This window comes from Gorilla gorilla, chromosome 10 (assembly GCF_029281585.2).
Source record: "Gorilla gorilla gorilla isolate KB3781 chromosome 10, NHGRI_mGorGor1-v2.1_pri, whole genome shotgun sequence".
Classification (NCBI taxonomy): Eukaryota; Metazoa; Chordata; class Mammalia; order Primates; family Hominidae; genus Gorilla; species Gorilla gorilla.
In genome coordinates, this window is record NC_073234.2 from 69,227,979 (window position 1) to 69,249,908 (window position 21,930).

At 41.2% G+C, this 21,930-nt stretch overlaps 1 protein-coding gene across 6 annotated transcripts in view; it reads right to left on the bottom strand.

Moving 5' to 3' along the window:
- Positions 1-2,302: 2,302 nt before the first annotated feature.
- The window catches only part of RESF1 (retroelement silencing factor 1), a 33,710-nt gene continuing 14,082 nt past the window's right edge, over positions 2,303-21,930 (bottom strand). For 5 of the 6 annotated variants that reach the window (XM_004052945.5, XM_019039206.4, XM_031000800.3 and 2 more), the window contains 3 exons: positions 9,416-14,484; positions 8,049-8,132; positions 2,303-3,034 (listed from right to left, as the gene is read on the bottom strand). In XM_004052945.5, the coding sequence (XP_004052993.3) occupies positions 2,877-3,034; positions 8,049-8,132; positions 9,416-14,417 (5,244 nt within the window). In that variant the 5' untranslated portion in view covers positions 14,418-14,484 and the 3' untranslated portion in view covers positions 2,303-2,876. Of the gene's footprint in view, positions 3,035-8,048; positions 8,188-9,415; positions 14,485-21,930 lie in introns of all 6 variants that reach the window. The other variant, XR_002008287.4, reaches the window with a different exon arrangement.

The window sequence follows — 21,930 nt, forward strand, 5'->3', positions numbered from 1 at the left end:
GTTGCCCAGGCTGGAGTGCAATGGCGTGATCTCGACTCGCTGCAACCTCCGCCTCCAGGGTTCAACCAATTCTCTTGCGTCAACCTCCTAAGCAGCTGGGATTACAGGGATCTGCCACCACACCAGGCTAATTGTGTATTTTTAGTAGAGATGGGGTTTTGCCATGTTGGTCAGGCTAGTCTTGGAACTCCTGACCTCAGGTGGTCTGCCCGCCTTGGCCTCCCGAAGTGCTGGGGTTTACAGGCATGAGCCACTGTGCCCAGCTCTGGATTTTAGATTTAGGATATTCAACCTGTACCACCTAGGTTTACACAAACCTAGTACATTCTAGGATAGTCACACAAGACCAAAATTGGCCAGGTGCAGTGGCTCATACCTGTAATCCCAGCACTTTGGGAGGCCAAGGCAGGCAGATCACCTGAGATGAATCAATCTTTTATTTCGGCATGATAATATTTATAGTTTTTTACTATTTAAAAAATGAAGTAGGCTGGGCGCGGTGGCTCATGTCTGTAATCCCAGCACTTTGGGAGGCTGAAGCGGGCAGATCACTTGAGGTCAGGAGTTCAAGACCAGCCTGGCCAACATGGTGAAACGCTATCTCTACTAAAAATACTTTAGCAAGGCATGGTGGTGTGTGGCTGTAATCCCAGCTACTCCGGAGGCTGAAGCAAAATTGCTGGAGCCCAGGAGGCGGAAGTTGCAGTGAGTGGAGATCGTGCTACTGCACTCCAGCCTGGGCAAAAGAATGAGACTCCATTTAAAAAAAAAAAAAAAAAATCACCTAGAGATGTATTATTTCTCAGAACATATCCCTGTCATTAAATGACGGAGGACCGTAGTTGTTTCCTAAAGGTTGGTTGTAATATGAAAGCTAAAAGCACAAGAAATTGCAATATTTCATTAAAATCCATTAGTCTACCTTGTACATAGTTTTCAAATGAAAATTATATATGTATACATATATATATATATACAACATTAAGATTTTATAAAAATAACCAACATGCTCTGGGTGTGGTAGCTCACATTTGTAATCCCAGGACTTTGGGAAGCCAAGGCCAAAGGATTACTTGAGCCCAGGAGTTCAAGACCAGTCTGGACAACATGGTAGAATCTCATGTCTCCAAAAATGTATGTATTTTTAAATTATGTGCTCAGGGTTGGGCAAGGTGGCTCACATCTGTAATCCCAGCACTTTGGGAGGCTGAGGCAGGCAGATCACGAGGTCAGGAGTTCAAGACCATCCTGACGACCAACATGGTGAAACCCCGTCTCTACTAAAAATACAAAAATTAACTGGGCGTGGTGGCAGGCACCTGTGATCCCAGCTACTCGGCAGGAGAATCCTTGAACCCAGGAGGCGGAGGTTGCAATGAGCCAAGATGGCGTCACTGCACTCCAGCCTTGGCGACAGAGCGAGACTCCATGTCAAAAAAAAAAAAAAAAAAAAAAACAGCTGGGCCCAGTAGCTCATGCTTGTAATCCCAGCACTTTGGGAAGCTGGGGTGGGCGGATCACCTGAGGTCAGGAGTTCGAGACCAGCCTGACCAACACAGTGAAACCCCATCTCTACTAAAAATACAAAAATTAGCTGGGCACGGTGGCAGGCGCCTGTAATCCCAGCTACTCTGGAGGCTGAGGCAGGAGAATCGCTTGAACCCGGGAGGCGGAGGTTGCAGTGAGCCCAGATCGCGCAATTGCACTCCAGCCTGGGTAACAGGGCGGGAGTACGTCTCAAAGAACAAACAAAAAAACCACAAAAATTCTCCAAACATTAAGAAACAAAAACATTAAGAAATAAAGTTATATCTTGCCTTCCAGTTTCTTGAAATTTCCTGAACCTAGTAAATTTTTTTGTGTTCTCATGTGAACACAATCTAAAAATACCTACTGGCACAGCTGCTGTGACATTTCAGCTTTTTTTTTTTTTTTTTTGAGGAGGAGTCTGGCTCCGTCGCCCAGGCTGGAGTGCAGTGGCGCGATCTCTGCGCACTGCAAGCTCTGCCTCCTGGGTTCACGCCATTCTCCTGCCTCAGCCTCCCGAGTAGCTGGGACTACAGGTGCCTCCCACCCTGTCCTGGTAATTTTTTGTATTTTTTTTTAAGTAGAGACGGCGTTTCACCGTGTTAGCCAGGATGGTCTCGATCTCCTGACCTTGTGATCTGCCCACCTCAGCCTCCCAAAGTGCTGTGATTACAGGCATGAGCCACCTCGCATTTCAGCTTTTGAAAGCACTTTCCAAAATGCGTCCTTTTAAAGGTAGGAAACCAAAAAGAAACTGAGCTGTGAAGGTTTCAAATTAGTTTTTTAAAAAATAAACGTTTATTTCAAGTATGAAAAGTAATGTTTAAACGTTGTCCCAAAATTGTGTTCAGTTTCACAAGTATAAAATAAGACTTCTGAAAAAAAGTTTACAATTAGTTATAAAACACTTAAGAATATATTTTGACATTCACATCACAGTGGGCATTTTTGAAAAATAAATTTTGCTAATATAGCTTAGAAACCAAAACATATTTACAGTCCCATTTAAATAAACAAGTCCTTAACTGAGGAACAGTCCTCCCTCAAGATGGGTAGAATTTCAAATTGATTTGTATAAGCACTCCTTTTAAAATAATGGTAAATCTGGTTCAATAAAGTAGAAATTCAAATACCTTATGTTTCCCCGGTGAATACCATCCATTTCTTACACATGGCTGCCCAAAGTTCTCAAGCCATTTTAATTAAGCACTTTCAATGAAATACAATGAAAGTGGGAACCAAACTCTGAGAAATCTTTATCATGGCATTTCTCATTAGTTTCAGCGAAATATTTTGAACAGAAAAGGAAAGAAATTTCCCAGTGGCAATTACAAAACCACATCTTGTCATTATTTTACAGGACTGCTACCAAGGCTTCTGCTTCTCTTCTCCAGGTACATTTGTTTGTAGGTTTTAAACATTTCTTTTGAATCTTTTACTGGGTTTTGCAGCATCTCAAATCCATCTGCACTGAAGCTTCTCTTTGAGAGTCTTGAATTAACATTATCTAAGGGAAATAAAAACTTTACTTACTTTATTTCTCAATGTTAGCTGTGATCAATATATAATCAAAATTCAGAGGGAAAATATATATTGGAGGGATAAAAAATTAAGGCAAGGAGTTAAGCAAAAGTTTCAGAACCATAGCTCTTCACTTATAGAATTTTAAGTTATATACACGTGACATCTTGCCTTTCTTTTGGGGGCTGTTTTCTACTCCTACCTCCTTGCCCCATCCTCATTGCCCTGGGCTGTTCTGTTCTACCTTACTCTTGGCTCAATAAAATGTATCATTGCATATCATTAGTATGAATATGACCTTTTAAACAGCTATGTAAATTAGCAATACGAAGAGTACAAATATGAGTCAGTCCCAAACAATACATGAAAAGGATAGGTTTCATACTTTGGTCTTGCCATGTATTAGATATTCTAAAACACATCTATAGTTTCCTGTTTCTTTAGACCATTTCAGTGTTACATTAGCTTCAGTGTCCTTTTTTCATAATGACCCATCACCTATTGAAAATATGTTGAGGCTGGGTATGGTGGTTCACGCCTGTAATCCCAGCACTCTGGGAGGCCAAGGCAGGCAGATCACATGAAGCCAGTTCAAGACCAGCCTGGCCAACATGGCGAAACCCTGTTTTTACTAAAAATACAAAAATTAGCTGGGCAGAGGTTGCAGTGAGCCAATATCACACGACTGCACTCCAGCCTGGGTGACAGAGTGAGACTGTCTCAAAAAACAAACAAACAAACAGAATTGCTGTATGGGTATGCGAAATACACTTTCTACTGAATGTGTATCACTTTCATACCATCATAGTCAAGAAATCCTAAGTCAAACCACTGCCAAGTCAGGGACTATCTGTACATTTCATTCCTGCTGCAGCTATTTCCTTCTGAATAATGGGGTCTTGTTTTGTCTTTTTCTACCTGAGTGGGTGGAGTATTCTGTCCTGTTAGTTCTTTAGATCTGCTGCAAAGTCTTCCACTTTCTCGTTTGCTTTCTTTCAGAATTAGTAACACTGAAGCCCAAGATGGGTCTCTAAGTTGCTTTCCAAGAAATTCTTGTAATTTCCTCTTCATCTCTTTACCCTAACTTAGGACTTCAAGTTTGCTGCAACCTTTGCTACTGAATTTAGACATCTGTTTCTCCTGTGGGGTTTTTGTTTTGTTTTTTTTTTTTTTTTGAGACAAGGTCTTGGCTCTGTTGCCCAGGCTGGAGTGCAGTGCTGCATCAGGGCTTATTGCAGCCTCAACTCCTGGGCTCAGGTGATCCTCCTTCCTCAGTCTGCCAAGCAGCTGGGACCACAGGTGCGCACCACTATGCTCAGCTAATTTTTAAAAAAGTTATCTGTAGAGATGGGATCTCCTGATGTTGCCGAAGCTGGTCTCAAACTCCTGGGCTCAAGCCATCCTCTGGCCTTGACCTCCCAAGTGCTGCGATGACACACATGGGCCCCACACCAGGCCAGATGTATGTTTCTTTATAGCGGATTGGGAGTTCATGGCATTTTTCTCTCACTTCATAGTTGGTTCACTGTTCTCCAGCCTCTCTAAGGTATATAATTCACTATTTCCCAGAGATCCCTTCTCCAGAACCAGCTTCATTCGCCCCAATAGGCATTTAAAAAATGCCCATGTGGCCGGGCGCAGTGGCTCACGCCTGTAATCCCAGCACTTTGGCAGGCTGAGGTGGGTGGATCACTGAGGTTGGAGTTCAAGATCAGCCTGGACAACATGGTGAAACTCTGTCTCTACTAAAAATACAACAATCAGCCAGGTGAGGTGGTTCACGCTATTCAGGAGGCTGAGGCCGAGGCAGGAGAATCGCTTGAACCCAGGAACCAGAGGTTGCAGTGAGCCTAGATCGCACCACTGCACTCCAGCCTGGGCGACACAGCGAGACTGTCTAAAAAATTAAATAAATAAATAAACAAAAATAAGTAAATAAAAATGCCCACGTAGCAGCACCTGAGATTTTTTTCTCCTCCCTTAGGTCTCACCTATTTGCATCTTGTCGTGCCATGACAAAGCTGTATGACTTGTCTCCTGGATTGCCTCACCCAGCTTTGCCTTAGTGTACCTGGTTTGTGTTTTTCTTTCATCATGATTCTGAGTATTTCAGCCTCACATTCACCGTGCATTGCTCATCCTGCTGTGCTGTCTGCACATGTCATTCAACTCATGCTTATCTCTGAGCCTCTGGTCAATCTGTGTATCTGTCTTTTGAGTGTTTTCAGCTTCAGATTCCAAACATGCCTCTCGCTTTCTCTTTGAGATAATCATGTCTCTCCTGTTTCCAAGGAGCTTTTTTCTTACCCCAATCTTCGTGCCCATTTGTATCTTTCGCATTTTTGGCTTTCTGCCTTCCAACTCAAGAGGCATTGTTTTCCCACTGTCAGGCCTCTCACTGCTCTTCATTCCTTCCTCTTTAGGTTATTTGTCCTGTTCTGATTAAGAGTATATTTCTTCATTGATGCAAGTTTTTCCCATATGCATATTTCAATGCTAACTGACTTTTTTTTTGAGACGGAGTTTTGCTCTGTTGCCCAAGCTGGAGTGCAGTGGTCCGATCTCAGCTCACTGGAACCTCCGCCTCACAGGTTCAAGTGATTCTCCTGTCTCAGCCTCCTGAACAGCTGGTATTACAGGCGTGTGCCACTACACCTGACTAATTTTTATATTTTTAGTAGGGATGGGGTTTCATAATGTTGGCCAGGCTGGTCTCGAACCTCTGACCTCAGGCGATCTGCCTGCCTCGGCCTCCCAAAGTGCTGGTATTACAGGCGTGAGCCACCTCGCCCGGCCTCTACTCAATTTTTGCACACCTGCTTCTAAGTATTTGTTTGAAGCTCTCTTCACAACCGTCGTCAATTCCTTTTATAAAATGTGCTTCTTATTGTTTCTCTTGGTGAGATTCTGCTGCTGTCCATTTTTGAGGCTCTGAACCCTTCTTTGCCTATTTTTTTTTTTTTTGGAGACAGACTCTCTGTCACCCAGGCTGGAGTGCAGTGGCGACATATTGGCTCACTGCAAGCTCCGCCTCCTGGGTTCATGCCATTCTCTTGCCTCAGCCTCCCGAGTAGCTGGGACTACAGGTGCCCGCCACCACGCTCGGCTGATTTTTTGTATTTTCAGTAGAGACAGGGTTTCACCGCGTTAGCCAGGATGGTCTCAATCTCCTGACCTCATGATCCGCCTGCCTCGGCCTCCAAAAGTGCTGAGATTACAGGTGTGAGCCACCGTGCCCAGCCCCCTCTTTGCCCATTTAATGAACCAAAACTAAGACAAAACTCTTGAGCTCCAGCTTTTAGTTTTCAAAGCCAAACCCTAACAACAAGGTACTTTCACTCCACTAATTAAATCGTATATTCGGGTGGACACGGTGGCTCATGCTTGTAATCCCAGCATTTTGGGAGGCCGCGGCGGGTAGATCACCTGAGTTCAGGAGTTTGAGACCAGCCTGGCCAACATAGTGAGAGAAATCCAGTCTCTACTAAAAATACAAAAATAAGCCAGGCGTGGTAGTGTGCTTGTAGTCCCAGCTACTCAGGAGGCTGAGGCAGAAGAATTGCTTGAACCTGGAACGCAGAGGTTGCAGCAAGGCCGAGATCGTGCCACTGTACTCCAGCCTGGGAGACAGAGCAAGATGCCGTCTCAAAAAAAAATTAAATACTCAAAGCTCTACTTTTTCTAGTTGGTCCTCAGCCCAAATCCCTTCCCAGCAAATAACACAGCTAGGACCGGTCTCATTATTAAAATAGTCATCCCTGGGTATTGAAGAGGGACTGATTCCAGGACACCTCTGCAGCATCCACCCAAATAGATAGCAAAATCTGGGGATGCTTAAGTTCCTTATGTAAAATGGCATAGTGTTTTTTATATAACCTAAAGCATACCCCCCACACATACCTTAAATCATTTCTAGATTACTTTTAATACCTAATACAATGTAAATGCTATGTAAACAGTTGTTATACTATATTGTCTTTTAAGTTTCTATTTTTATGGTTGTATTAATTTTTTTCCCAAATATTTTTGATCCACAGTTGTTTGAATCCACAGATACAGAGGGCTGACTATACCTCAACCACACTTAATGGACTTTGAAAAGAGGGGACCAGATTCAAGTCCCTATTCAGCCACTAGCAATGAAACTTAAGTCAAATGATGTAACCTCTCATCTATAAAATGGAAATATCCTTGCCTAAATTGTGTTGAAGATTAATCAAATTAACATGTAAATAATTGAATCCAGGGTCTGGCAAACTAAGTCCAGCCTGCTGCCTATTTTGGAAGATAAAGTTTAATTAGAGGCCAGGCGCGGTGTCTCATGTCTGTAATCCCAGCACTTTGGGAGGCCGAGGCAGGTGGATTACCTGATGTCAGGAGTTTGAGACCGGCCTGGCCAACACGGTGAAACCCTGCCTCTACTAAAAATACAAAAATTAGCTGGGCGTGGTGGTATGCACCTGCAGTCCCAGCTACTTGGGAAGCTGAGGGAGAAAATCGCTTGAACCTGGGAGGCAGAGGTTGCAGTGAGCCAAGATGACGCCACTGCACTCCAGCCTGGGTGACAGAGTAAGACTCTGTCTCAAAATAAATAAATAAATAGTTAATCAGAACACAGCTGATACTCATCTACATATTATCTGCAGCCATTTCCCTGAAACAGAGTCAGAGCTGGGTAGTCAGGACAGACACCTTACGACCCAGAAAACCTAAAGTATTTGCTGTCTGGTCCTATACAGGTAAAATATGCAAACCTCTTAGCTAACTCATTGTGATAAGAACTATTTTCCTATTAAAAGAAAATAAAGCTCAGCTTTTCATTCCACAGCACGACAACACAAAAATGTCCTCCTACCACTCAAACACAAACGCTGAATGACTGAAAAAAAAAAAAAGAACATGGATAAAATCATACTTTACAATCATATCATAACCATAGTCCAATTTCCATATACCAGATAGGGAGATAAGTGAATGAAGATTTAAAAAGATGACTTTACCTCTCTCTTGGCTGTCTTTCTGTGTCCTTTTCTTTGTAGCAACAAATTTTAACCAGTCTTCTTTTGTACTTTTTATTCCTGAAACTATTTAAATATTCATTTTCAGAACTCTAGATATTGCTAATCATCTCCTTTAGTACTATAACAAAGGAAAATCATGTAAGCTGAAAATAGATTTTGGAAGGCACTAGATATAACCACATGTAACACAACTCTAAAAAAAGGACTGGAAAAATGATTTCTCCTATTTGAAATGCTTACCTCAATTAAAAAATGAGTTTATCTTTACTACGTAATTATGTTCCCCTCACATGAGCTGAAGAGATTAATACATCTCCAGATATTAAAGGACACATGAGATAGAAAACTACATTGCCCCCACCCACTTCCAATGTTCCCATTATATCCCCACCTCAAATTCCAAGGATCCAAATGAAAGAATCTATTGAAACCACCAATTTTTTACAAAATGAATATATCCCTATCTTCTTTTCCAGGAAAACATATCCTGTTTATGCTATTGTTTTATGAACCCCAACAAATATAGTCAGAAAAGCAGAGCAAAGACTTCCAATTTTCATTCAAATCCTTTAGTTTTCCAATCTGAGTTTCTCAGCACAATGCTTTACATATAATATCCACTACTTCTAAATGTTCCCTTAGTACCATGAACAACTAGTTATCAATTTTCTCCTTCCTTCCTGCACTACATTGAGAAGTCTACCATTAAGCTACCTAATATTCATAGCTGCCAGCTTGGCTTTAAAGATTTTAAATTATAACACTGGACAATACTGCTTTCATGGTTCTTCTATCTTATGAGTAGGCTAGATGTTACCATTTTAACTATAGTGATAACACAGTCATCAACTGTTTCAAAGAGGACAATTAGTTGATCCATTTCCATATGAACAAAAAGACTTCAGTATTCATCATTACTTATCCTCTAACATTCAGAACAAAATTTCAAGTTCACAGGGCTTTCAAATTACAAGTCCAAAGGAGAATTAACAAAACCAAGACTCTTACATTACCAGCTACTTGACACTTTTCTGACATTCCCACAAGGAATGTGTAATGTTTTTCACAGTACAGCCTTCTTGGTACTAACTGAAATATTTCTATCTGGCAAGTTTTATATAGCTCGTCATGACTACCAATTTTCTACAATTTACAATAAGGTGGCAATGAACACAAAACAAATACCGCCCAATGAAACATTGGTTTACCAGGCAAAACAAATACTAGGTAGTGGCATAACACATTAAAGTCTTTCCCAGCAGCCCAGACAGCATGAGAGGTGCTAGCCCAAATATTGACCTACGACTCTTTACATTGTAGACACCACCAAGAAAATCATACTGGACCTTGCACAGGGGCTTGCTCCTTCCTGGGATGAGGCTTTACATCCTTCCGTTCTTCCACAGAGTTTGTATTCTTTAGTAAGATATCTGGACATAATTTAAACTCCAGCATGTTTGATTTTTCTGTGTTACCTTTCACCGGTAAAAAGGTCTTATGTTTATTTTCCTGTCTCTTATCTTTATGAAGCTTCCTGGGTGAACTTTCTAATTTGGTGAGAGAAATGCTTTCACGTTCAGTGCATTTAAACCCAACTCTATTCAGATATAATTTCTTTTGATCCTTTACTTGGGGAGGCATTTGGCTGAATTGAGCTTCGTTGCTTATATTGGTTAATTTCTTGTCTAATTTAGTCTTATCAATCCATATTTTGTCAGGCTGCTTCCCACCAACTTTTTCTTTAACATTCCTTAGAATGTTGTATGTTTTAGACTCCTGAGAATGGTGGATTTTGAAGTTTTTACCATGGCTTGTCAAGCCATTTAATGATTCTTTAGAGGTCTGCACGCCGCTGCTGTGTTTCTCATTTGATTTCCCACAACTTCCAACCTGCACGGCAAGTTTACTTGGTCTCATATGTTCAGAATCACATGGCACGTTTTTCACACAGATTTTCTTTGATGCTTTATTACTCAGAGCTTCTTTATGCTTCTGCCTTTGTAAATACTCCTTAGGAGTTAGAATTCTACTAAATTTAGATGAACTAGCTTTCGTGTCTACAGACTTAGTATTTGATACCATCTTTTCTTTAACAATGGCTCTTTCGTCTGGGTTTGACAAAGAGTCACCTAATTTGAATGTAGCTCCCACACTTCCTTTCTGTTCTTGTGTATCATGTTTCTTTTTCTTTACTTCCGTATCTAATACGTTCCCTTGGTCCAACTTTCGTTTTTGTTTGAAGCTAACTGATTTGAGTTTCAATTTTATCTTTTCTGGTGATAATGACTGTCCCAAAGAACTATGCTTCTTATACACATCTTTATTTGATAAAAAAGCTGTTTTTGCTTTTAGTGGACGTGAGTTCTGTGTTACATGTTTCTTCTGTCGGGTTTCCTGAGAAGCTTGTTCATAAGATGCTGTCATTTTATTACTGGAGTGAAAGGTTACCTCGTGAAACCTCAATTTTTTTCTTTTGTGATTTTGCAAGGGATTTAGTTGATCACATTTAGATGAAAACTGACCAGCAACTAATTCTTGTTCTGTCCTTGGTAAGCTTTTAGGTTTTGTTTTGGGTGTATCTTTTCTACTGTCGTCTTGTAGTTCAGGAAAATGACTTTTCCCATCTGGAGTAGTCTTTGGATTATTTACAAGGCTCTTAAATTGAACAACAGTGACATCTCTATCAGAAGTTCTCTCTCCTTGTTTACAACTGTTGGTCTCCAAAGGAGAACACTGCTCTTTTTGTTTCTCTTCCTCTGAAGTTGAGTTCTTGATGGAATTACACTGACACTGGGGTACTCCTTCGTAAACCATGGAGAGCCAGCCCAATGCACAGCAGTGGATGTCGTCTTTCTCAGAATCCAGTATCACAGAATCACGACTTTGTCCACCTGCAGGTGCCTGCAGGTCACACTGGCTAACTACTTCTGTGATGGGCTCTTCTTTCTGAGGTTCTGCCAACTTGTCTACTACATAGGGTTGATCATCCTGTTCAGGAAATATTTCTTTCATTTGCTCTGAGCTTAATATTGTAATCTGTATTTGATCTGCTGGGTCTTTGGAGTCAGAACTGGTTTTATCAGCAGTTTGATCTTCTGAGGTCTGGTATGCAGTTTGCTGGCCCACAGAACCTTCACGTGTATTCACAGCCTCAATGCCATAAGGAAACTCTTTTAGAAGTTCTGACAGCTGGTCATGTAGGTATAAGACAGGTGCCTTATCACTGTGGATTTCATTTCTTGCAGGATCTTGGGGAGTATAGTTGCTGGATGCATCTATTTCCTGAGGGTAAATATCCTCCTGAATAGCAGCTAACGAGCACGTATCGTTAGCTGTGCTTTTTTCAGTGGCATGCTCCAAACTACTTTTCTCTAGAATAACTCTGTTTGTTTCAAGATTGTTAAAAGATGACTCTAAGGGTGGCTCTGACTTTGACTGATCACATATTTTATGTGAAACATCTGTGCACTGTACAGGTTTATCTTTTTGAAAATCAAAGTCTTTATTTTCAGTGGTATTATCTAATTGTTTTTCTGGTTCTCTGCTGCCAATCCCTTGCTGATTGGGTAGAGAAGGTTTCTGTGGCTCAACCATTTTCAAAGGAAGAGAGCTGAATATCTTTGCTATTTGGGAATTGTAAGAGGTATCACCTTCAACCAGAGAACAAATATTGTCAATCTGTAATGTATCACTACTCACAACAGTACTATTCCTTGACTCCTGTGAGGTTTGCTGATCGTTCATAGGAGAATGGATAGCTGACTCTAATTTGTTATGCTTTCCTTGATTGACATTAGGTGTGACTTCTGAATTGCCATTAGTTGACTCATTCTGCTTTTCCTTCTGAGTTAGTGGAAAAATCTTGGTTGATGTTGCTGTACTTGCTACTGGTCCACTAACATCAACTTTCACAGCAGCAGTTGCCTTTGCATTTTCTGCCAATTGATTTTGTAAACTACAAACACTGCCTTCTTTAATAACGGGATACAATGTTTCAGGTAATGCTGCAGGTGTTATTCCTTTGACAGACAATGTTTTGACCTCTGACAGAACTAACGGTGACACTACAGCTATCTGAAGTTCTGTTCCCTTTGTTATATTTATACCTGAAGACTCATAATTGTGCACTACCATCGACAAAGCTGTCTGCTGTGAGGGATTACTTATTTTATTCTGAGAATTTGAATTTCCCACAACTGAACAAGGACTCTTAACGTGGATGTTAGCAGGCTTTGAAATTCCAACTGCTGTTGTGTTTGTTCTGAGTTTATCACACTCCTTTTCTTTCGCAGTATCTGAAGGTTGCTTTTTCCACAGGGAAAGACAGGTTGCTAGCACTTCCATGGAACAGCTACTGTCACTTTTAGCAGGCATTCCTTTTGTTGAGGATTCTCGTCCACTGCAAAAGTTGTCCAAAACCTTGCCACTTACATTAGAAGTACTTGGAGTTTCCATGTTCTTCAAATTCAGTTGGTTACCAGTCATTTGGGTATTTGGATTCATTTCACAACTGTCTGGTTTAGAATCCTGAACAGTTTGATTAGCATCTTTTAATACTGTCTTCTGAGTCTTACGTGCCTGTGAAAGCAAAGCGAGAAGTAGCATATTTTCATTTTGAATTTTTGATTTATATTCCTCAGTGGACATGGACTTGGGAACAGAAATTGTTTCACAAACTGCTGGTGAATTTTGCTCAACTTTGGTAACATTTTCTGATGAAAGCTGAGTATTCAATACTGCCCGGGTCATCTCAACAGCTGATGTCTTTGAAGTGAGAACTTTCACATCATGAGATGGGTCTGGCATTGGCCGCTTTTCAGAATAGACAGGATTTGGTAAAACACAATCAACTTGGTTAAACCTTTTGCAATTGACTTCCTGAATGTCAGAATTCAACATACATTGAGTCTTATTTGTTTCTGCAGATTCCACTACTGTTGGTGTTTGTCTCTCTGCATTCTCTGGCATTACTGGAGTTATCTGGGGTCCAGACTGGATTTTGGCAGTTTGTTTTAGAGACAATTTAGAATTCTGAGCTGGTTCACTATAAGAAGTATTAGTCATTTTAATACAACCTGCTGCCATCAAAAGATCTTTATTGATTTTAATTTTCCTTGCAAGTTCTGAAAACTTCTGTTTTATTTCTACTAATGTTTTAATATCCCTTACTAGCTTTTCTTTTGCGACACTTGTGTCCAGTACCTGATTTGAAGTTGGATTGCAAGAATCCATTATTTTATCTTCATTAGTTTGAGCAAGAGTCTGAACACCATCCACAGAAGATCTAATGGGACCGTTAAAAGGCTGTTTGCTGTTGGTATTTACTTTCAAGTTAGTGAAATTTCCAATTGTGCTGACGTTTTCATTAGGGTTTTGCCACTGCTGTTGAAAGCTGGTCCTTATTTCAGATGGCAGCATTTCTCGACTCTGAGGAACTTCCATAGACAAGTGTTTAGTAACATGCTGAGTACTTTGCAAAGGCTGGCTTCCATATCTACAGTTGTAAGGAGGAGGAGGAGGTCTTTTGTCAGTTTGCGTGACATACTGCTGTGATGATACAGCTGAGGTCTGCTTTGATGGTAAAGTTAATACAGAATTTGGAAGCTGACTATTTTTAACTTGTAATGATGTATGTGGTATAAAGTTTTGTTTTTGAATGGTAGAATCTGGTAAAAAGCTTTGTGGTGAGTAACGGTATAGCTTTGGAGGTGGTCTGTAATCTGGGTAAGTCAGTCCCTTAGATATACACTGTTGTGTCCAATCAACCTGTTGCTCTGAAAAAGACTGGTTAAGTCCCTGATTTCCTTGGTAAGCTACAGGAAGTCGTGCAGAATTAGAAGGGATCATCTGCATTTGCATAGAATAGGTATCTGATGTTATCAGTTGACTCTGTAGTGCCGGCATATTGGGTACATTAGCTCCAAAATCAGTTTGATGAGATACAGTTGCCCCTATATGAGAATGCACAGGATTCCTCATTGGTGAGTTCAACCATACATTTTGGGTAACTCCTGAAGACATCTGCAAATTGTGAGTTAGTTGTTTGGGTCCATTAACATTTGCATATGTTATTCTTTCTACTGAAGTGTGTGAGGCCACAACTGTCCCATTATGCATATCAGAAACAGAGATTTGTTGAGGATAATTTTGGATATTCAGCAGTGGCTGTGAAATTGGATTTGAATTACCGGGATACATGCATGCTTCTTGGTGACTTCCAGGATAGCTGAAAGAACTCTGAGATGTTGTGGTAATTTGGTTTATTAAAGACTGGTGCAAAAAAGGTGGCTGGCTTTTAGGATACAGTGGTGGTAATGTAGCACTCTTTGGTTTTTCATTCCAATTCATTGTCGGTTTGATATAGTAGCAGTGTATTACAAGTCAGTTACAAGTCAGTTGTCTGAATGTCAGGAATCTGTAAGAAATAAAGATATTTTATTAAAATGCTGTTTTGCCTAGATAGAATATCTAAGAAAATTAGTAGCTGACTGTCCATCCTAATTACTGAATCTTCAGAGCAGCCTCATCTTTAATTTGGGAAGAAGAGGCGCAATAGAGGATACAACAATAAATAAGGCAAGTGTCAATGAAATTTCTAAAGTGTTTAACAGAAATTCATTCCACACAATGACAGCTAGCTTTTTGTTACATTTAAATGCCAATCACCTTCTGTTTTTACTTATTTTTAACAGACTTTCTTCTAAGTAATCCATGCTAACTGCATTTTTTTTAAAAAAGCTAACATGACAATAAAAATGAGAATTAAAAAAAAAGGGAAGTTCAAACATACGGTTAAAAACATTCTCATTGTTCATTCACAAAGTCTAAACTCCCCAGGGCTATTCAAGGTTACCTTAATGAACTCAGTAAATTTCTGGCATAAGGCTGGGTGCGGTGGATCACGCCTGTAATCCTAGCGCTTTGGGAGGCAGAGGCAGGTGGATCACCTGAGGCCAAGAGTTTGAGACCAGCCTGGCTAACATGCCAAACCCCATCTTTACTAAAAATACAAAAATTAGCGGGGTGTGGTGGTGCACACCTGTAATCCCAGCTACTCAGGAGGCTGATGCACAAGAATCACTTGAACCTGGGAAGTGGAGGATACAGTAAGCCAAGATCACACCACTGCACTCTAGTCTGGGTGACAGAGTGAAGACTCTGTTTCAAAAAAAAAAAAAAAAGGAAAAGAAAATTTCTGGCATAAGCAAACACTAATTCATAAATATCTTTTGTTATTCATAATGAACTCTGTATGCACATACCTGAGTCTATGCTACTGAGGTGACTTAAAGTGGGGGCCCCTAGATACCATCAGGATACAGCTGGTGGTCACCAGGAAAACCAAGTATTAGACGGTTGGAACTTTTAGTTCTAACCACTGACCTCCATAAAGTGGTGGGGGGAGCTGGAGATTGGACTCTATAAAAACTCTTGGCTGGGTGTGGTGGCTCATGCCTGTAATCCCAGCAGTCCGTGAGGCTAAGGCAGGAAGATCTCTTGAGCCCAGGAGTTCAAGACCAGCCTGGGAAACATAGTGAAACCCTGTCTCTACTGAAAATTAAAAAAAAAAAAAAATTACCCCGTCATGGTGGTGCATGCCCGTAGTCCCAGCCACCTACTCAGAAAACAGAAGGCAGTGTAGGGAGGATCATCTGAGCCTGGGGGTTGAGGCTGCAGTGAGCCATGGTGGCACCACTCCACTCCAGCCTGGGTGACAGAGTAAGGCTGTTTTTTTTAAAAAACAAAACTCTTGAACTTGAGATGTGATGAGCTGAGCTTCTGGGCTGGTGAACAGAACACACTGAAGTGCTGGGAAGGTAGTGACCTCAGAGAAAGCATACCTTGTTTGCTTTATAGCCAGTTGGTCAGAAGTACAAACCTGGACTTGTGACTAGCTTCAAGTGGGGGCAGTCTTGTAGGACTGAGCCCTTTAACTTGTGGGTTCTGATGGTAACATCAGGTAGACAGTGTCAGAACTGAATCAAATCACAATCCACCCAGTTGGTATGTGGAGAGAATTGGTCAGTTGGGAAAAAATTCCCACACATCTGGTGTCAGAAGTACTGTGGGGCCGGGTGCGGTGGCTCACGCCTGTAATCCCAGCATTTTGGGAGGCCAAGGTGGGCGGATCATGAGGTCAGGAGATCGAGACCATCCTGGCTAACACAGTGAAACCCCGTCTCTACTAAAAATACAAAAAATTAGCCAGGTGTGGTGGCGGGTGCCTGTAGTCCCAGCTACTCAGAAGGCTGAGGCAGGAGAATGGCGAGAACCCGGTAGGCGGAGCTTGCAGTGAGCCCAGATGGCGCCACTGCACTCCAGCCTGGGTGACAAAGCTAGACTCCGTTTCAGGAAAAAAAAAAAAAAAAAAAAAATCATGAGATCATTTCAAAAATCCAAGATAAGAATTTCTGACAAAATCAAATACTGCCGGGCACAGTGGCTCACACCTGTAATCCTGTAATCCCTGTAATCCCAGCACTTTGGGAGGCTGAGGCAGGGGGATCACGAGGTCAGGAGATGGAGACCATCCTGGCCAACACGGTGAAACCCCGCCTCTACTAAATATACAAAAAAAAAAAAAAAAAAATTAGCTGGGTGTGGTGGCGGGCACCTATAGTCCCAGCTACTCAGGAGGCTGAGGCAGGAGAATCGCTTGAACCCGGGAGGTGGGGGTTGCAATGAGCTGAGATTGAGCCACTACACTCCAGCCTGGTGACAGAGCAAGAGCCTGTCTCAAAAAAAAAACAAAAAACAAAAAAAAAACCCAAATACCTACATATTTAAAAAATTATAAAGATGGAAACTTCTTTTGATAAATGGTAGCTAAAACAATTAAATAGTAACATAGAAGATGCCACTATCCTTCCATTAATCATTTTACTGGAGATCCTAGCTGGTATAAAGAAAAAAAATTAGGAGTATAAGCAGAGAAGAAAACACAAAACTGAGTATCAGATGTTATACAGAAAATCCAAAACTATGCAGAGATCTTTTTGTTTTACTGTTTATTACAATGCCCAAAAATAAGGTCAATATGCAGGAATATTATCAGCAGTAATTTTTTAAAATACCATTAAAAAATACTTAGAAAATGAAGGATGTGTCACATCTCTAACAAACAGCTGAGTGTAAAGATATGCCATGTTCAAATATTTGAAGACAGCATTAAAGATGCCAATAATCTCTAAATTTAGGTCAAGCGCAGTGGCTCTTGCCTGTAATCCCAGCACTTTGGGAGGCTGAGCTGGGCGACTGCTTGAGGTCAGAAGTTCAAGACCAGCCTGAACAACATGGTGAAATCCTATCTCTACCAAAAATACAAAAAAAAAAAATTAGCCAGGTGTGCACACCTGTTGTCCCAGCTACTTGGAAGGCTGAGGTGGGAGGATTACTTGAGCCCGGGAGGTGGAGGTTGCAGTGAGCTGAGATTGCACCATTTGCACTCCAGCCTGGGCAGCAGAATGAGATCTTGTCTCAAAAAAAAAAAAAAAAAGAAAGAAAAAGTAATTAAGAGCCAATACAATCCCAGTGGATTTTTTGGTGTAACAAGCTTGATTATAAACTTTCCATGGAAATGCAAAACAAGCATGAATAGTGAAGACATACACACACTTTTATATATAGACACTTGTTTTATGACAAAGTTAGGAAAAAAGTTCTTTTCAATACATGAAGCTAGGTCAATTGGTTATCTACATGCCACGAATGAAAATAAGCCTTATCCAATTACACACCAAGAGACATATACAAACAAATCAATCCCAGGTAGATTATCGTTTTAAAGTTTCCAGAAACAGGCCAGGCATGGTGGCCCATGCCTGTAAATCCCAGCACTTTGGGAGGCCGAGGCGGGCAGATCACCTGAGGTCAGAAGTTTGAGACCAACCTGACCAACATGGTGAAGCCCCCGTCTCTACTAAAAATGCAAAAATTAGCTGGATGTGGTGGCACACACCTGTAATCCCAGCTACTCGTGAGGCTGAGGTAGGACAATCCCTTGAACCAGGGAGGCGGAGGTTGCAGTGAGCCGAGGTCGCGCCACCGCACTCAAGCCTGGGCAACAAAAGCAAAACTCCATCTCAAAAAAACATGAGAATATCTTTATGCCCTCGGGATAGGGGAAGGTTCCTATAACAGGGCACAATGAACAATAAGAAAAAAGGTCCATAAAACAGACTGCATCAAAATTAATCACCACTGTTTATCAAAAAACACCATTAAGGAAGTGAAAAAGTAAAGTAACTCTCTAGAAGATTACATTCGCAATACATAGCAAAGAGATCATATCCAGCCTATATAGGGAATTATGTAAAAAGAAAAATGTAGACAACTCAATAAAAAATAAGCATGAAGCTTAATTAAACACTGTATGAGACACTACAGTTGATCCTTGAACGTGGCTTTGAAGTGCGTGGGTCCACTTATACGTGGATTTTCTTTTGTCTATGCTACCCTGGAGACAGCAAGACCAACCCCTTCTCTTCCTCCTCCTCCGCCTAGTTAAGATAAATGTGATGAGGATAAACACCTTTATGATGATCCATTTCCACTTAATGAATAGTAAATATATTCTCTTCCTTATGATTTTGCGTTTTTTTTTTTGAGATGGAGTCTCGCTCTGTCACCCAGACTGGAGTGCAGTGGTGCGATCTCGGCTCACTGCAACCTCTGCCTCTTGGGTTCAAGCGATTCTCCTGTCTCAGCCTCCCGAGCAGCTGGGATTACAGGGTCCCACCACCATGCCAGGCTAATTTTGTATTTTTAGTAGAGACGGGGTTTCACCATGTTGGCCAGGCTGGTCTCGAACTCCTGACCTTGTGATCCGCCACACCCAATCCCTTATGATTTTAATAAAATTTCCTTTTCTCAAGCTTATTCTAAGAATACAGCATATAATACATGTAACATACAAAATATGTGTTTATCAACTGTTTATGTTACTGTTAAGGCTTCCACTGAACAGCAGGCTATTAGTGATCAAGTTTTGGCGGAGTCAAAAGTTAAATGTGGATTTTTTTTACTGCACAAGAGTCAGTTATCCTAATTCCTATGTTATTCGATGGTCAACTATATTTAAATGGCAAAATTTTTGGTAAGGGCTAAATCCATTATGAATATCAGAAATGTAAATGAAAACCATAAGGTGGTAATACTATACTCTCACAATGGCTAGAATTTTTTCAACTCTCAATACCACATGTTGGCAAGAAAATGGAACAAATGGAACTCTCCTACAATGGTGATAGGAGTATATCATGATCCTTAAAGTAACCAACACTTTGGAAAGACGTATGGCATCATCTACCAAGGGTTAATAAATGCAAGCCCTGAGACCTAGAAGTTTCATTCCTAGGTATGTACCAAACAGAAATGCATAATTATAACACTGCCAGCAGCATTAGGTGCAGTAAGCAAAAACTGGAAACAAACAAAATAGAAATGTATTCATATTAATGAAACACTACAGTAACAAAAATTAATAAAAGGCTATATGCAACATGAATCTAACAAACACAAGACTGAGTGAAAAAGGCCAGAGATTAAAGAATAATCCATGATTCCATTTATATAAAGATTGAAGCACAGACAAAACCAACCATCTAGGGACTGTAGTGGTACTTTTTACAAAGTGTGATGGAATAGCAATTGGTAGTTAAGTAGCATGAAGACTGCTTTTGACCAGGGTGGTGCTTACACACAAGTGTGTTCCCTACATAATCCACTGCATTATACACTTACCATTTGTACCCTTTCTTAGGTATGTTTTGATTTCATAAAGTTATTTTTTAAAGCTCTCTTATAATAGTAGATGCATACTATTAAGCATTTATCAAAACCCGTAAGACCCATTGGATACAGAGTAAACTCTAATGTTAGTGATGGACTTTAATAATAACATATCAGTATGACTAATCCAAGTTGCTAATAGTGGAACCTTAAGAGTTTTGGAGATGGGAGGTTCCTATAAAGCTCTTATATGGGAATGCTCTGTACTATAAGCTCAATTTTCTTTTTCTTTTTTTTTTCAGATGGAGTCTCGCTCTGTCGCCCAGGCTGGAGTGCAGTGGCACGATCTGCAACCTCCACCTCCCGGGTTCAAGCGATTCTCCTGCCTCAGCCTCCCGAGTAGCTGGGACTACAGGCACGTGCCACCATGCCTGACTCACTTTTTATATTTTTGCTAGAGATGGGGTTTCACCATGTTGGCCAAGATGGTCTCAAACTCCTGACCTCATGATCTGCCTGCCTTGGCCTCCCAAAGTGCTGGGATTACAGGCGTGAACCACCATGCCTGACCTCAATTTTCTTTAAACCTAAAACTCCTCTAGAAAATAAAGTCTATCCGTTTAAAAAAAAAGGCAGCCACCACATGCTGACACTCATTTTACAACTCTCATGCGTTAGGACTCTGTTCCTCACTACTTTGACTAGTCCACAAGGTTGGAAGCAGAATGGGTCACAGTGTTCACTGACAGAAGAAAAGCAGCACTTCTAAGAATTAATGATGCTTCATAACTGCCCATCCCCCTCACTGTCCCCTGGCTTTTACGTCAACTTGGAGGAGAGAGTCTCATGAACTGAATTGTACCCTCCCCAAAATTCATAAATGAAAGCCCTGACCCTCAATGTATTTGGAGATAGGGCCTTTAAGGAGATAATTGGTTAAGTGAGGTCATTAGAGTGGGGCTCTAATCCGACTAGTATCCCCCATAGGAAGAGGGACACCAGCGATGTCGGCCCACAGAGGAAGGACCACGTTAGGACACAGCAAGAAGACAGTCACCTGCAAGCCACTGAGAGAGAAGCTTCAAGAGAACAGAAATCAAACATATTGACCCTGGACTTCTAGCCTCCGGAACTGGGAGAAATAAATTTCTCCACCCAGTCTGTGGCATTACTGTCATAGTAGCCCACGATAAGAAATACATACTTGGTCTCTGCCCATGATTCCAGACATGGGGCACCTAAAACTCTTGTAGATTGGGGTATACAATCTTTTGCACTAATACGTGGTCTTTGAACCCGGTTCCTGACACAGAGCTCCTGAGACCTTTGTAATCTGCTGAGTAACAGGAGTGTCTGGTAACATAGAGGTGACCGTAGGATGGGGCACCTGGAGAGGGCATGGAAGCGCTCACATATGCATTCCCCCATGCATCTCTTCCACCTGGCTCTTCATCTAATAGCCTTTATAATAAGTAAACTGTTTCCCTGAGTTCTGTGAGCTCTAGCAAATTAATCAAATCCACGGAGGGAGTCTTGACAATCCCCTCTTTGTAAGAGGTTGGTCAAAAGTACAGGTCGCAACCCAGGACCCAGGACTGGCGAAGTCAGGGGCAGTCTTGTGGGACTGAGTCCTCAACCTGTGGGATCTGATGCTTTCTCCAGGTAGATGATGCCAACATGTAATTGAATTGTAGGATACCCAGTTGTTGTCAGCTGGAAAACAGTTTGCGGATGGGAAGAAATACAAATACATTCTGGTGACCAGAGATGAAGTGGTCAGTTGTGTGACGAAGTTTTGGTTTTCCTATCTCAAACACAGCCCTAGCAATTAATACAGAGCATATGGGTAGGAAGGGAAACTATGTTAATTTGGGTTTTTTTTCCCTCCATCCCTCTCCTTTACTGGCATAGAAGAAAACTGAAAACTCGAAAAGCACTCCGGAACGACCTAAATTGAAGTTTTTGGAAGACTGCCTACTAGCTACACAAATAGACTGTGAAAGAAAATACAATCGACCCTTGAACAACATAGGGATTACGACTTAGGGTGGCAGTAGAGTGGCAGATGCAGAAGAAACTCCAAGTGTAGCCAGACAAGGTAGTGTGTGGATGCAGTCCCAGATACTCAGGA